General features: G+C 42.8%; 2 protein-coding genes and 2 pseudogenes across 2 annotated transcripts; 3 read left to right on the top strand and 1 right to left on the bottom strand.

Annotated features, from left to right (window-relative positions):
- Positions 1–14,395, top strand: part of LOC125314374 — a 413,124-nt pseudogene that overhangs the window by 95,062 nt on the left and 303,667 nt on the right.
- On the top strand, positions 2,971–3,345 carry LOC125314051 (glycine-rich protein DOT1-like). Its single transcript, XM_048275505.1, has one exon. The coding sequence runs from the start codon at positions 2,971–2,973 to the stop codon at positions 3,343–3,345; it is 375 nt and encodes a 124-aa protein (XP_048131462.1).
- LOC125314050 (F-box protein At5g03100-like) lies at positions 4,966–7,721 on the top strand. Its single transcript, XM_048275504.1, has 3 exons — positions 4,966–5,895; positions 6,735–6,902; positions 7,392–7,721. The coding sequence occupies exons 1-3, from the start codon at positions 4,966–4,968 to the stop codon at positions 7,719–7,721; spliced, it is 1,428 nt and encodes a 475-aa protein (XP_048131461.1).
- LOC125314049 lies at positions 9,161–13,286 on the bottom strand (annotated as a pseudogene).

Genomic DNA, 14,395 nt, shown 5'->3' with positions numbered 1-14,395 from the left:
GAGCTCGAGCCCGAGCCCTCGACCTCCATCTCCATCTCTCGGTCTCTCTCCCTCTCCTTGTCCCGGCACCCCGACTACCCTCCTACTCTGCTCCTCCTCTGTCCGCGACGCTCCTTGCTCCAGCTGAGACCCACCCCCTTCGCCATCGTCCAGCTCACCAGCCCCATCCCCATCCACCTCAGCCCGGGGACTCCCTCGACCCTCTGCCACCCAAGACTCCCTCACCCCCTATGCCATTGAATAGAAAGGAACACCAAAAAAAAAAATGCACTTTTTGCAACAAACATTTGCGACGAATAAAAATTCATAGCAAATTTTGCCACGAAAAATTCGGTAAAATTTGTCGCTAATTGGGTTTTGCGACGAATTTTGCCACGAAAAAAAATTCGTGGCTAATCTGGCGTCGCAAAATTTGGCGACGAAAAATTATTTTTTGGTCGCTAAATTTAGCGACGAACAAAAAATTCGTCGCTAAATTTAGTGACAACATTTTTTTTTTGTGGCTAATTAGCGACGAATAAGTTTCGTCGCTAATTTGCCACGGAGAGTAATTAGTCGCAAAATTCGTGGCTAATTTGTGACGAAACTTATTCATCGCTAATTAGCCACGGATAAATAGTCGTCGCAAAATTCGTCGCTAATTAGCGACGAACTTTATTTTTTCGTTGCTAAATTTTGTGACGCCGAATTGGCGACGAATATTTTTTTGTCGCTAATTTTCGTCGCAAATTGGTTTATCGATGAATTTTGGTCAATTTTTCATGGCAAAATCCGTGGCTAAATCCTTATTTTTTTGTAGTGCTAGACTCTAGTTCAAATTACAGGAGTACCTCATGCAGGAAATTTATTCTTCGTTTTTGTAAAAAATCATAGAAATAGTAATTATATATTTAATATATAACGTGTCCCAACGTGTCGAGTGAACTCCAGTTAAAAGATTTGTATCAAGAATTGAGTGAGAGGTTAAAAATCAAATGCATTACTTACTTTATCTTACAATATAAAGAAGGTTATTCTGATAGTCACTTGTAACAATGCACACCGCACTGTTCTCTAAAGCTAATCAACTCTAGCTCGGACGGTAGACTACTTTGCCTATTATGCATCTAAACTAAACGGAATCAGACATGAATGTAATATATCAACCTATAGCTATTTACCACTCTAATAGGTGTACTAGGCATATTTACCGCGTTAACTGTCGTGACACTAACATATTCAGCCTATCAATATATACACAACTGTCCATCATTAGCTTGACGCAATAAAGTTGACATCTCTTAAAAAAAAAACACCATCTTATTGGATTCGACGCAAAATTGTTTGATGACCGTAAAGCAATGCCATGACTTCACGTTTTAAAGTTAATGGTACTTGTAATTCTTCATATGCATGCTATTTAGTTCTGAAATTATTGCTTTAAGTTGGTATTTACGCTGTACATTTTTTCTAGGTAGCACCGACATCAATATGTGACACGTGGCACGGCACGACATACCGACACTTCATTTTCAAAAAAATAGAGAATTTCGATATATTGGGACATGTTATATATTAAACATATATTTTTATATGTACATAATAAATTATAATTTCTATACTTGTTGCAATCAAACTAACTTAATTCAAATATACAAAAATAAATAATACAAGAGAGCCTAAAAATGAATTTACACTATAAAAATTAATTCAGTGTTTGCTAGTACGAGTCATTGTTTGGAATTAATAAATTTAAGAGAAAGTATCACAAAAAACCCTAAACTTTGTCCAATGTGACACATTTATCCTGAATTTTTTTTGTGTCGTTAAAAATCCCAAATTATGCCTACTACGACACATTTATCCTATTTTTTTTTTTTTTTTTGGTAACCGAGGTGTCCGCGCGGCCGGCGAGCTTTATCCTAATTTTTTTTGTGACACTAAAAACCTTAAATTTGTATCTTATGGCACATTTACCCTCTTTTATTAAAAGTGACAGTTAAAAACTTAATGTGAATCCAAAATGACACCGATATGGCGTTAGTCAAGTGCCAAATAAAAAAAAAACATTAAAAAGAAGAAAAAGGAAAAGTCACTATGCATTGTTTTCGACCTCGCAATGTCCTTGGGCGATGGTCCGTCGCTACCCACTTCCATTTGGATCTCTGACGGCGCTCATCGTCCCTTGCTTCACCACATCTAATAGATCTGGTCATGGCGGCGGCAAGCTTTGAGGTCTGATTCAGGAAAAAAAATGAGATGTTATTGTTCATTTTGTTGATTGGGAAAAGATGAGCCATGGATAGGCAAGAGGTGCATCGTCAGGGAAAGGTCGAAGAGAAGAAGCATAGCCTGGAGGGACTTCCGCTAAAGGACAGCCTTTACCTGCAGTACAAGGACTTGGAGCGCTAGAAGCTTTGGGGCTGCGGCGCTCAGCGACTCAGGGCCAACAGGAGCCCAAGTGTAGGGCTTGCCCATTCCCTCGCAAAGCAGATGAAATTCGCAAACCCTTATGCCAGCTTCGAGCTCGAGTGGCCATGGCGGCTGTGAACTTCGAAGCCAGATCCAACCACGAAGCTAGCGGCCGCCGTGGACAGATTTGGTGGGAGGTCAAGCAAGGGTCGACTAACGCTGCTGGGAGGTTTAGGCAGTGAATAGCGACGATGAGCACCGGACAAGCTTTGGTCGACTGATCGCAAGGTTGAAGACGATGGACAGTGAATTAGATTTTTTTCTTCTATTTTAGTTTTTAATTGTTAATCTTTTGTGGGAAAATGCCAAAAAAGGGCCTCAAGTGTACTTGTTTTTTATAAAAAGGGCCTGAAGTGCAACTTGTATCAAAAAAGGGCCTCAAGTGCCATTTTTTATTCAAATGAGGGCCTGAACGGGGACATTTTTGTCTTTTTACATTTTGTGATTGTTTTCCTTTTTTTTCTTCTGTTTTTTTCCTTTTCTTCTTTCTTCTACCCCTTGCACCAGCCGACCACGGGGATGATTCACCAGCGACGCACCGGAGGACGGCGGCCCCCCGGTTCTCATCTCGGCTCATGGGGGCGGCCGCTCGCTTGCGGCGGGGGAGGGGGCGGCGTGGCGAGAGGAGAAGCCGCGGGAGGGGGCGTCGCCGTCGGCGGGCCGGGAGCCGTCGTCGAAGTTCCGGGGAGTAGCCGAGGGGTCGTAGCGGAAGTTGCCGATGGGTGCGGGCCTGGGGACGGAGAGGGTGGTGGCGATGGACTTGCGGTCGAGGTTGGGGCGGGTGAGGAGGCTCCTGGCGGAGTTCTTGTTGCTACTCCTCCGGTGGTGGTCGGCGCCGCTTCTGTTGGGCCACGGGAGCTTCAGCTTGAGACGACCCCAACAGGAGAAGAGTGAGCTGCAAACAGGCGCATTTTCTTCTTTCTTCTTCCCCTTTCTTCTTCCCCTTGCACCCGGCCGTGCGTGAGTCGCAAACAGGTGCCTTTTCTTCTTTCTTCTTCCCCTTGCACCCGCCCGGCCGTGAGCCGCAAACAGCGCGAGGACCCCGCCTCGACCTCTCCGCCCGCGTCCTCGCCGCCCGCGATCTCGGCCGCTCAACCCGCGGCTCTCTCGTCGGCCGAGACGGGTGCAAGATCGCTTCGGCCGCGATGAGCGACACGAGGACCCCCGCCTCGGTCTCTCCGCCCCGCGTCCTCGCCACCCGCGATCTCGGCCGCTCAACCCGCAGATCTCTCGTCGCCGGCCGCAGACGGGTGCAAGGTCGCCTCGGCCGCGATGAGCGACGATCTCGAACGCGAAGCTCGCCCTCAACCAAATCTTGACCCCCGCCGCTGCCTCCACCTCGGCCGCCGCGCCGCCGTCGCCGCGTCCTCGCCGTCCGCCATTTCGGCGGCTCAGCCGACCCTCGCCCGAGCCGAGTGAGGTAAGCCCTTGCGGCCGCTCACGACCCACGGCCCCAGGTGAGGAGGAGGAGAACAAAAGGAAAAAAACAGAAGAAAAAAAGGAAAACAATTACAAAACGTAAAAAGACAAAAGTGTCCCCATTCGGGCCCTTGTTTGAATAAAAAAAGGCACTTTGGGCCCTTCTTTGACACAAGTTGCACTTCAGGCCCTTAATTGAGAGAACAAGTACACTTGGGGCCCTTTTTTGGCATTTTCCCATCTTTTGTTGATGTGGCACTCGCATGGCACTAACATTTGAAACATTTTTAGAAATAATTGGGAACAGTTTTATTTTTGAACACACATCTTGAATATTTTTATTGTTGATCTCATCCATATTATAATTTAATAAATCATGTATAAATTACACATATATATTGATTTAATTTGATTTAGTTTTTGAACAAATGGGACTTAATTTGATTTAATAAGTTAAAAAGATAAATAAATCTCATTGCTCTCACCAACATAAACAATTGTCGATCATTTCTATAATTTGACGCAACAAAGTTGACGTCGGATAACACAAATCACCATCTTATCGAGTTCGGCACACACTTGTTTGGTAAGTAAAAAGCAATGCGAGGGCTTTACTTTTTTTAGATTCATTATAAGCATGCTATTTAGTTATGTAATTGTTGCTTCAAGTTTGTATTTATATTGTACATTATTTCACACTTGCTTTTACGACATCATGTACGCTTTTAGAAGATCTTCCATAAACTCATGCTAAAGCTGTTGGACTGTGAAATAAGATTCTATATTTGAAAAAGAAGTATTTAAAGAAAATCATACTAAAATAACTAATTAACTGCAAAAGTCGGACATTTGCGCATGCTTCCTCCACTGCCCCACGTAAGTTGGGGTAATTACTTAATTCCTTTTTCTTTAAGTTTAATTTTGGTGTCTACTAAAAAAAGGAAAAAAAAAAAAAAAGAACAATTTCAAGTGGGGAAACGGATTCGCTGGCCACCCCCCAATAAAAGGAAAATTGAAAGGAGCGTGTACAGGAAAAAGGATAGGGAAGCTCGGGGGAGAACGTCCGCAGAAACGAAACCCTAGAATTTCAATTCCATGGCGGAGACCTCCGTGCACGGCGCCATCCACCGCGAGTGCTCCGCTCCTCCTCCGAGCCGTAGGGATCTTATCAGCGGCTTGCCCGACACCATGATCCACAACATCTTCTCTTTTCTGCCCATCCACGACGTCGTCAAGACCTGCGTCCTCTCCAAGCGCTGGCGGCCCACTTGGACCACCGCCACCGACCTTGTCTTCGTTGGATACGATGTATACTTTGAACCCCCGCCTGACAGTCCCTTGTTCTTCCCGTCCATTGTCGACAGCGTCCTGAGTCAGTTCTCCTCCCCCACGGTGAAGAAATTCCACCTCACCCACTTCATGTACGACGAGGCCGACCGCCCCAAGATCGACCTATGGCTCCGGTTCGCGGTGCGGCGCTCCGTGGAGGATCTCCGCTTGCGGCTGTCTGAATGGTCGCGGTTTTTTTATGTACTGCCGGAGTTCTTGTATTGCTTCAGCCGGTTGGTGCGCCTGGACGTCGGTAAGTGCTGTTTCTCGTTGGATATGACTATTAGGTGGCCTTGTCTTAAGGTCTTGTCGATCGAAGATGCCCAGTTGAGTGATGATTTCCTCGGGCGAATCTTCAGGGGATGTCCTGTTTTGGAGTCCCTTGTGTTGTCCAGATGCGAGGGCGTGAACAACATTATAATTGATTCATTATGTTTGAAAAAGTTGGTGCTCGTCAGCCTCGGCTTTGGTTCTTACGTGAAGAAACTTTGCGCCCCGCATTTGCTTTCCTTGCGCGTAATAGGAGGGAATCATGCTGGGTTCAGGCTTGACAACGTGTCTTCTTTGGTGGAAGCCGATTTAGATTTTTCCGTTGAAAGTCGGGATCCTAATTCCAAGGGCTGCCACTTGTTGAGGCATCTTCTTGAGAAGCTGCGCGGAGTTCCTACCATCACCACTGGCGGATGGTGTTTGCAGGTGCAACCTCAATTTTTCTTACTATTTATAAGACCAGCTCGTGTTGAGTGGGGTCTGTGATTGGCGGCATTCTTGATTTCATCGAGGGGATTCGTTGTGATCTCATGTGTAATTAATCATTGGCTGATAGGATGATTCATAAGTTTGTCGTTACGAACTGGTGAACCTTGGAGCTTTTTTTTCCCTCCGTTTACATTTCACGTAAATGGATCTGGGATCTCACTCAATTAGGGACACTGAAAGCCACTAGGTATTGGTAACTGTTTTGGATGCTGCTCAACGCCACATTGTCAAACTCTTTACTTTCGCAAGAAAAATGCACAAAGAGATTATCTGAAAGAGTTACTTTTTTTCAATTCATTCCTCCAGTTTATAGAGGAAATACAATTATCTGGATATATGGCGAAGGGTCATGGACCTAGTCATCTTAGGTTGACTGAACTGGGTCATGCTCTCTTGTCACCTTAGGCCGCCATTCCATAATAAATGCTACTTGGGTATCCCCTGAATATTTTACAATGGCAGTAGAATGATTCACTTGGAAACTTCAGTCGATAAATAGGCTCGCTGTCTCGGGTGACCCACTAGTTGAATTTTCAGATCTTTCAAAGATCACAAGTCTTACCTGAGAAGCATATGTAAACAGTCTCGATTCTTAAATACATTCCCTTGTTCATTTTTACCCGTGGTGTCCTCATTGGTCTTTTCCCAGCTGCGAGACTGGGTCAGAGGATATCGAATCTGGATGGACTGTAAATTTTTGTTATTCCTTATTCATGTTGAACGGGAAAAAGAAATGTCAATTAACATTTTCTATTTTGCTTGCTTAATTTCCTTAGGTTCTGTCCCTCTTGGAGATGGATGGAGTGCCGTCTCCATTGTCAAAATGTCAGAATCTGATACTACATGCACCAGTTAATCAATGGGACCTTCCCGGGATAGCATACATGCTACGAAGTTCACAGTGCCTGGAAAAATTAGTCATATACCTGACTTGCTTCCCAATGGTATGTTCCTTTGCTATGGTATTTTCGATTCGCTTCTTGTGCTGACTTCTCTTTCGCATTGATGTTTAAACGATGAGTTAAAACTTTAGAAGCACATAAAGAAGATCAATCTCTAACTCTTATTTGTTCCAGCTATTGAAAATTGCCCAACCCTGTGAGTCTAGCAGCCTTTGTGCGGGGCAACATTAAGCTGTTTGGTTCATGTCTTAAAGTAACTGCAGTGTTGGACTGGAGGTCCTTTTGCTGCCATGTAGAGTTCGAATCTTGAACTAAGAGTTTAGCGATGAGCACCTAGAAAGAGAACATGTTTATATGTGTAGACGAGTTTGAGAGCTTAAATTAAAGTAAGACTGACTAGCATCTGCAGAGGACTAATGGAAATCATTTGTTTGAAATTTTAGTGAGCCAATGAAGTTTTTTCCCCCCCCCCCTCCTGTGGTTCAGCTTCTAATGTGAAGTTTGTTTCTTGAATGGGGTATTTATGTGCAGTTTGAGCTTCATCGAGAATCTGAAGAACGTTTCAACTTCGACGAAGAAGATTTTTTGTGCTCACGGAAGGGGAACTTTGAATGTTTGGTGAAACATCTCAAAAGAGTTGAGATTGTGGGCTTTGAAGCTTATGTTGGTGAGTCGAAACATCTGTTCGCCCTAATTAAGTTCCTTCTTGGGGATGCACTTGTGCTGGAGAAGTTGATTATCAAGGCTAAATTGCCGCCCACACCGGATGGGCAAAAACAACTGCAAGTGATCCAAAATGTGCTCAGCTATCAAAGAGCTTCCAAAAATGCTGAAATTGTCTTGGATTATCATTTCAAATAGGCGTCCTAAAAAAGGTACATGAAAATCCAGGTATCGAGTTGATCTCATTGCAAGGCATGTTGCCCCGGGCACTACACTGCTTATTCTTATTCGAACTGTGACAGTTTTTAGGTTTCTTAACATGTAACCTAATTTTAAACTTCTTTCGAGCTTAGTTCATCTGTATTTATGAACCTCTTAAGGAAAGAGGTTAATAGTAGTGCTTTGGATTATCGACAAATGAAAGGGCGTTTTGGTTGCGACATTGCTCAGCTTTCTCTCTGTCCGAAATTTATGAATAAGCGAACAACATTTTCAGGTTTCAATGACACAAACTCGGAGTACATCTTTGCTGCTCAGAAGAAGATAAAACTCGAATTTTAACATTTGACCTTTTTTCATGGTTTAATTTGGTTCAAGTTGATTTTTTCTCGGCAAAGTAGTTTGCAATTGGAACGAAACATTATTTCGTGGTTCGGTTTTGTTCAACTTTTTTTGGAAAAAAGAAATAAACATGGTTCATTAGCGGCGATGCTATTGTAACGAGTCGTGAGCTCGCCGAGGCAGATGGGGGACCATGGAGTTGGTCAAGTTTTCGGAGACGTGCTCTGGTTCCGGTACAAGTTGGAGATTAATGTCTGCATCGATCCACTCGTGTGTTGGTGGATTTTGGAGGTGTAGGACGAGAAGTTGGTCGAAAGATGGTGGCAATAATTTGATTTTGATTCTTAAGAGTCATTTGCTCGATAAACTTGAAATTTAGAAGCGCCTGTCAATTGTTGTTGTTCCCCGATGTCATTGGAGAGTTCCTTTACCTGGACTCTAAAGAGACGCTCGGTGTCGATTAAAATGAGTTCGTAGGCAAGAAGATATACCCTGCCCCACTTTGAAACTCCCCAACCCACTTATTAATTGATGCATCATATGCGAGAACCGAATTTCTTTGAATCAAGTCAAAAGAGAGAGCCTTTTTCCAATTGAATCCTCTGGCTGCATTCATGTTGCGGCTTAGATCGTATGCTGAGTTGCATAGAAAGAACAAGACGCTTGCCGCTATCCCCATTATATGTTCTCCACTGTTTGCTTTTAAAGGACGGTGAGAATAAAGAAGAAATCACCAAAAAGTGACATCACAAACTTGATTATTTTCAGATTATTTGAGACTGATGCACTTGGATGTTGAACTATATGAATTTATCGACTAGCCAAACTACTTAAAAACTTGATCACATCGGCTGTCATCGAAGTAGGCGATCCAATCTCCAGCATAAACTTTAACTAACATTCACCATCCAAATGAGAGGACGTCTCCCAAAGGAAAATATTTTGCGGCTCCATGCAGTTGAGTTTGTTTTGGTAGGCTATATGCTTAGTGTGCTACCTATGACGAATAAACCAATGGGACTGTGAACTGAATTATTACAAGCAAAACATTTACTGTCGCGCGCACTTACATAGCTTCAGATACGGCTCGAATCCCTCCCGAAAATGAAATGCCTCGTTCAATCTGATATCACCAATGTCCTCGTGCACCAGCTAACATGCTTGCTGAATTTTGCGATTAGCAATGTTACAGTTAGATGCCATTAAATGACCTCGAGCTTGAAAGAAATATTTAAGAGAGAGAGAGAGAGAGAGAGAGAGAGAGAGAGGAAATACCAGAGCCATTGACTAGTGTGGCCAATTGAGACCTAATCCCTTGGAAGTTGTGCTGCTATCTGTTTTGCTCCCAGAGGATGCTTGCGCCTTCGGGAATCACAAAACACAAATAGAGTCAAGCATATGAAGTTGTTCAACATATTAACACTCTTCTCAAAAGACAAAATGTAACGAGCTTTAGTGAATAATCTCGGAGAAAGATGATAAACACACGAATACACACCGTTTTTGCTATGATAATGTAATCAGAATAAGCTTAATTCCTACATTTGTATTTAGAGTATCCAAATTGATCTCGATAATTCTTCACGAGGAGCGGCTTTCTTAGACTTCACAGATGGACGCTTTAGCAAATTTTACGTACCTAAACGGACGTAACTGATGGCAGCCCTCTCCTCCGAACCGGAGAGGACCTTTTGGATTTTCCTCACACTCCTCCATCAGGTTAAAACAATCAGCCCAGTTGGCACCTCGCTGTGCTGCAACCGTGTTCATGTGGCGGATACAAGGGAAACCATAAGTAAATAACCCAAGCGCATAATCCAAAAAGAGCTTTTGATCATGACTTGAGCTGTACCTACGATATTGCTTGGAGATTTTTCATCCGAGAATCCACCCGAGAAAGAGCCATGGTAAATTCTCCAAAATCTAATTCGATTGATTTCTTCTCAACATCCCTCTTCGATTCCTTCAACGGATCAACAATGTCTCCCAATTTCTTATTATTCGGGTACAGCTCCACCTAAGGATATCTTTCATAGATGTCGACAATGACCTCACGAGCTTCTTTTGCAGCCAGTGTCCTCGAATTGTCCTTACCTACCTTACTAAATATAGCCGCGATATCTTCCCGAGAACAAACAACCAAACAAATCGTCACGCCATCCCTTGATGGAGTCGGTCTCCATTTCTTAGTGGAGAGAGAAATATGCCATGACGAGGCAGCCATACCATAGGGAATAGAAGATGTTTCTCCGGTCTTCTCTTGGGTAGACATTTCTTTATCAGTTACTTCCACAACCCTTCTTTTAGATCGATTCCATCTCTTCGGAACCTGCCAAAGACTAAAAGTCTTCGGTATGCTGAACTTGTTTAAATTATGAGGGCGATAAAACTTCCGGTATTAGTAGGCATATTACTCTTTCAGCCTCCGGATAGATCGTAGAGGCCGCACTACCATCATAAGATGTTGATATTACAATTCTTCTAACTTATGCGCAAAACCAATCCCCATCGATAGAATCATGCCGTGCCTAAGGCACAAAAGTTAGCATCCTCAAATTAGCATATATTCCAGAAGATAATCTTCTGCTTATGAGGCAAGCATATTAATGGCGTTAAAATAGTTCAGACTAGAACACATATGCATGGTTGATCAAATAAACAGTTTTTACGGTATGCCTTGATTCCGGAGAATATCCATATAGTGACATTTGAAAGTGCGGAAACCCCCCAAGATGGGAGAAGAAAAATTGTGTAGATAGACACCAGATATGCAATTACACTAAGAAATAACTGGTTCACCAAAGAAACAACGTAATGAAGTATGGAGTAATTACATGTTCAAGATATGATCAGCTGCCTCCAGAAGTGTTATATTGACTTACTCCGTGGATGCAATTTCAATGAATCCTCATTCACAAAGTCATAAAGCTCTGCAGCAAACTCCACACCTGTCCGGCCACCGCCAACAAAGGAAAATGAAGAATCCTTCTTCTCTCTTCATCACTTAAGTTTAGTAGGCTCGCTCTTTCAAAACAGTCGATGACACTTCTCCGAATTTCTTAAGCATCCTCTACTTCCTAAAAGATCAACATGCAAAAAAAGAAAAAGAAAAAGAAATAAAAATCATAAACTCCATCCCCGGTGCAATAACTAGAACTCCAATGACAATTGCTCGCAGGCATCAAAACTTTTTTTTCCTGCTTTATTTCACACGCGTTACTATGTGAGAACACACGAGAAGGCACACAAGAATCTCCAATCTATTAATGCTTATAGTCGATTGCGCCTGTAGTCAAAATTAACCATATGGTGTTGCTTCATCTTTACTTGCAGTTCTCCGCCACCCTAGGAATATTAAATGTGTTGGACCGGGCACCAATGGCTATAACGAGATGGTCATAGTCAACAACAAATTCCTCTTTTCCATCGGAATTGGTTCCATTGCTAGTTCGACGGTAGACCTTTTTAGTTCCTGCATCAATTTTGACACACTCGGCTTCCCAGAAACGAATGTCCATATTTTTCTGCTTTCGAAAAAACAAGACAAACCATATGAAGCTATCGCTACTCACGCAAACTCCATAGTCACTACTAAAGGTCTGCCCGTCATTTCAGAAGCAGGTGATGAACGAGGGGTTTATGATATATCCCCCGGGCTCATTAAGGTAATAGCAGATAAATATTTCTCTAGTAACTCATCACATAGACCACTCTCGTTGAACCTGTCTAATCCTCAATAAGCATTCCAAATAAGAAGTCCACGTGCAAATAGAACATGATCTAAGGGGCCTTGTGGTGGTCTAATCCTATTACATGAGAGTATTATTACCTTCTGAACTGGTTCAACAATGCTACGAGCAACATAGGGGTAAATGCAAAGTAATTACGAGGTGATAAGACCTGGATATCATAGGAGGAATTCTTAATATGCCTTAAAAAAGATGTTCCAAGTACCACCACCCTCTTCTTTTTGCTCTCGGCTTCTACTGGTGCAATTGCTTGCGCACCTAAGGTTGCCTGTGCATATGCCACTGAACAAATCATAACAGAAGAAACAAGCTATGAAACTCTCAGCATTAAATGATAGACCATGGAAGACTATCAAATAAAAGAGAGAAGAAAATCCTACCGTTGGTAATGAAACTGGCATCTGAGGCGGTTGTGATGCTGATGAGATAAAAAAAAGCATTCGCAATACCCTATTATGTGTGAGAGAAGTGAGAATACAGAAAGCCACGCTGCAGGGGCTAAAGCCCCACCAGCACCCTTGTCGGTTCATCTTCGTCTTTTTGTGGAAAATCTAGCATTTCTCAGCTTCACTTTCAAGCATCACGACATAAAATTTCAAGCGATCATGCCACTCACAGGACATAACAAGGAAGATGCAAAAACTCCAAGCTGCATCCAAGTGAACATCCGACATTTCATTTCACGGGAACAAACGGCCGGTTCCTGTCTCAGAACGGAGGACCCACAAACGAAAACTGCCGCATGCAACATGGCTCGGTAGATTAAACATGGAACAGACAAAAACAGAAATAATATCCACGTCCAAGTATGAAGGACACAGAATTATTTGAAAACACCAGCTTTTATGCCTGTAAATTACATGCAAGAAGCCAACCACGAGTATTTCTGTCAATTCTACAGAGCTTATTGGACTTTTGGTTAGTTCTATCAAACAGACACTAATTTGCTTAAAAAGGATTGAGACCTAGTCAGCAAACTTGTCTAATTGGCGCGCTTTCATCTTCCAGCTCTCCTCTTTTTTGGGACAATCAGATCATCTACCTCACTTGATATAAGTCCTTTTGTCCCTGGCTGTTATTGACAATGAAGACTGTCAAATGGCTGACTTTTTAGAAAATCGACATTTATGTGAATGCACTTCCACACCCACACCCACACCCACACACACACAGAGGGAGACGTTGAGAGGAGGGTTGTAGTTGGCCATGTTCCAATGGGCAAGGGTAGGTGAGGGTGTGCAACCTTGACAATGCATCGCCGGTGCCCGGCAGTGCCAAGCAACCCTTGCCAAACACTTACCGGGGTCCCGCCAAACTCTCTGATTGTGGCATGCGGCAGTAATGTTCCCTCCCAAGCACTGTGAGCTGCCGGACACTCGCTAATGACTGCTCTCACTCTCTGATTGTGGCATGCGGCGATAATGTTCCCTCCCAAGGATATGGCAACACTCATTCCCTCCTTTGTAATCGAGTATTGATTACATTGGCTACAACAAAGAATAGGACAGCTCCGAGCTCATGTTTGCCTATTAAACTTATATGATCCTTTTATTATACTTAAAAATTGTGCTCAACTTGCAAGAATACCCAAGTTTCATGAAAAATTGTGCTTATCACTCAAAATCGTATATTATGTCCGGCTCTCTTCGTCTAGAATAGACAGCTAACATAAGCATATTTACAATATGCATTTCATCCCGATGGGAAAAATCATAGATAAGTTTCTGTCAAGGGCTTTCATGAGACGATGAAACTAACAAGAAGTATTGATACATGACTAGGAAAGGTGATGATTAGTAGAGGCAAGGCAGCACCCGATAAATACTGCTTTCTTTTAGAAGCAGCATTTGACTAGCTATTCGGTTCAGAAATTGACATTAAAAGTGCCGGAACCTCGACGGGTGTCCTAGTATCTCCACAAGACATTGACTTTGCATTCTGACGCTTTTGTTTACAACGGAGAAATTGGAACAACAAACTTTTCCTTATAAGGGATAAGAAATAAAGAGGAGAGGTGAGCATGCAGGATCAAAAGTTTCTCCCTAGGCTATGAAATTGTATTCGGTCGATTTTTATGTCAGTCTACCTATCATACGCACAGATAATTACAATCGTTTGTTTACTTCAACCAGAGAGAGAGAGAGAGAGAGAGAGAGAGAGAGAGAGAGAGAGAGAGAGAGAGAGAGAGAGGCAAACTATAAACTAAGCTTCTTACCATCAAGATCAAGCACCAATGTCACAGACTTCCTTTTTCTGAATTTCCTTGTGAGATGCCGTGAGTTGAAAACTTAACACTTCATCGAAAAAGTCAATGTAATGTTCTGATGAACAAATGTGGATCGAACCACTCTGCTTTGCCCACATCAGAATGGCATACTGATTCAGAGTTGTAGCATCTCATCCGATCAATTGACATATAAAAGTTGGATCCATCTAGATCAACTGTTCCTTCTTCATGTGACTTGGTATCTTCAATTGCACTAGTAATAAGTGTACTCCCTAGAAGTTGTACCATCATGTATTTGTCAGAAACATCAAACAACGTACTTGACTCATCACCCT

This window comes from Rhodamnia argentea, chromosome 3 (assembly GCF_020921035.1).
Source record: "Rhodamnia argentea isolate NSW1041297 chromosome 3, ASM2092103v1, whole genome shotgun sequence".
Lineage (NCBI taxonomy): Eukaryota > Viridiplantae > Streptophyta > Magnoliopsida > Myrtales > Myrtaceae > Rhodamnia > Rhodamnia argentea.
The sequence above is the reverse complement of the archived record's forward strand: the minus strand, read 5'-3'. Positions and strand labels throughout refer to the sequence as shown.

Excerpts from the sequence above, each read along its gene's own strand:
- LOC125314051 (XM_048275505.1), top strand. The coding sequence starts at position 2,971 with ATGATTCACCAGCGACGCACCGGAGGACGGCGGCCCCCCGGTTCTCAT.
- LOC125314050 (XM_048275504.1), top strand. The coding sequence starts at position 4,966 with ATGGCGGAGACCTCCGTGCACGGCGCCATCCACCGCGAGTGCTCCGCT. Across the intron at positions 5,896-6,734 it reads CTGGCGGATGGTGTTTGCAG|GTTCTGTCCCTCTTGGAGAT; the intron begins GTGCAACCTCAA and ends TAATTTCCTTAG. Across the intron at positions 6,903-7,391 it reads ACCTGACTTGCTTCCCAATG|TTTGAGCTTCATCGAGAATC; the intron begins GTATGTTCCTTT and ends ATTTATGTGCAG.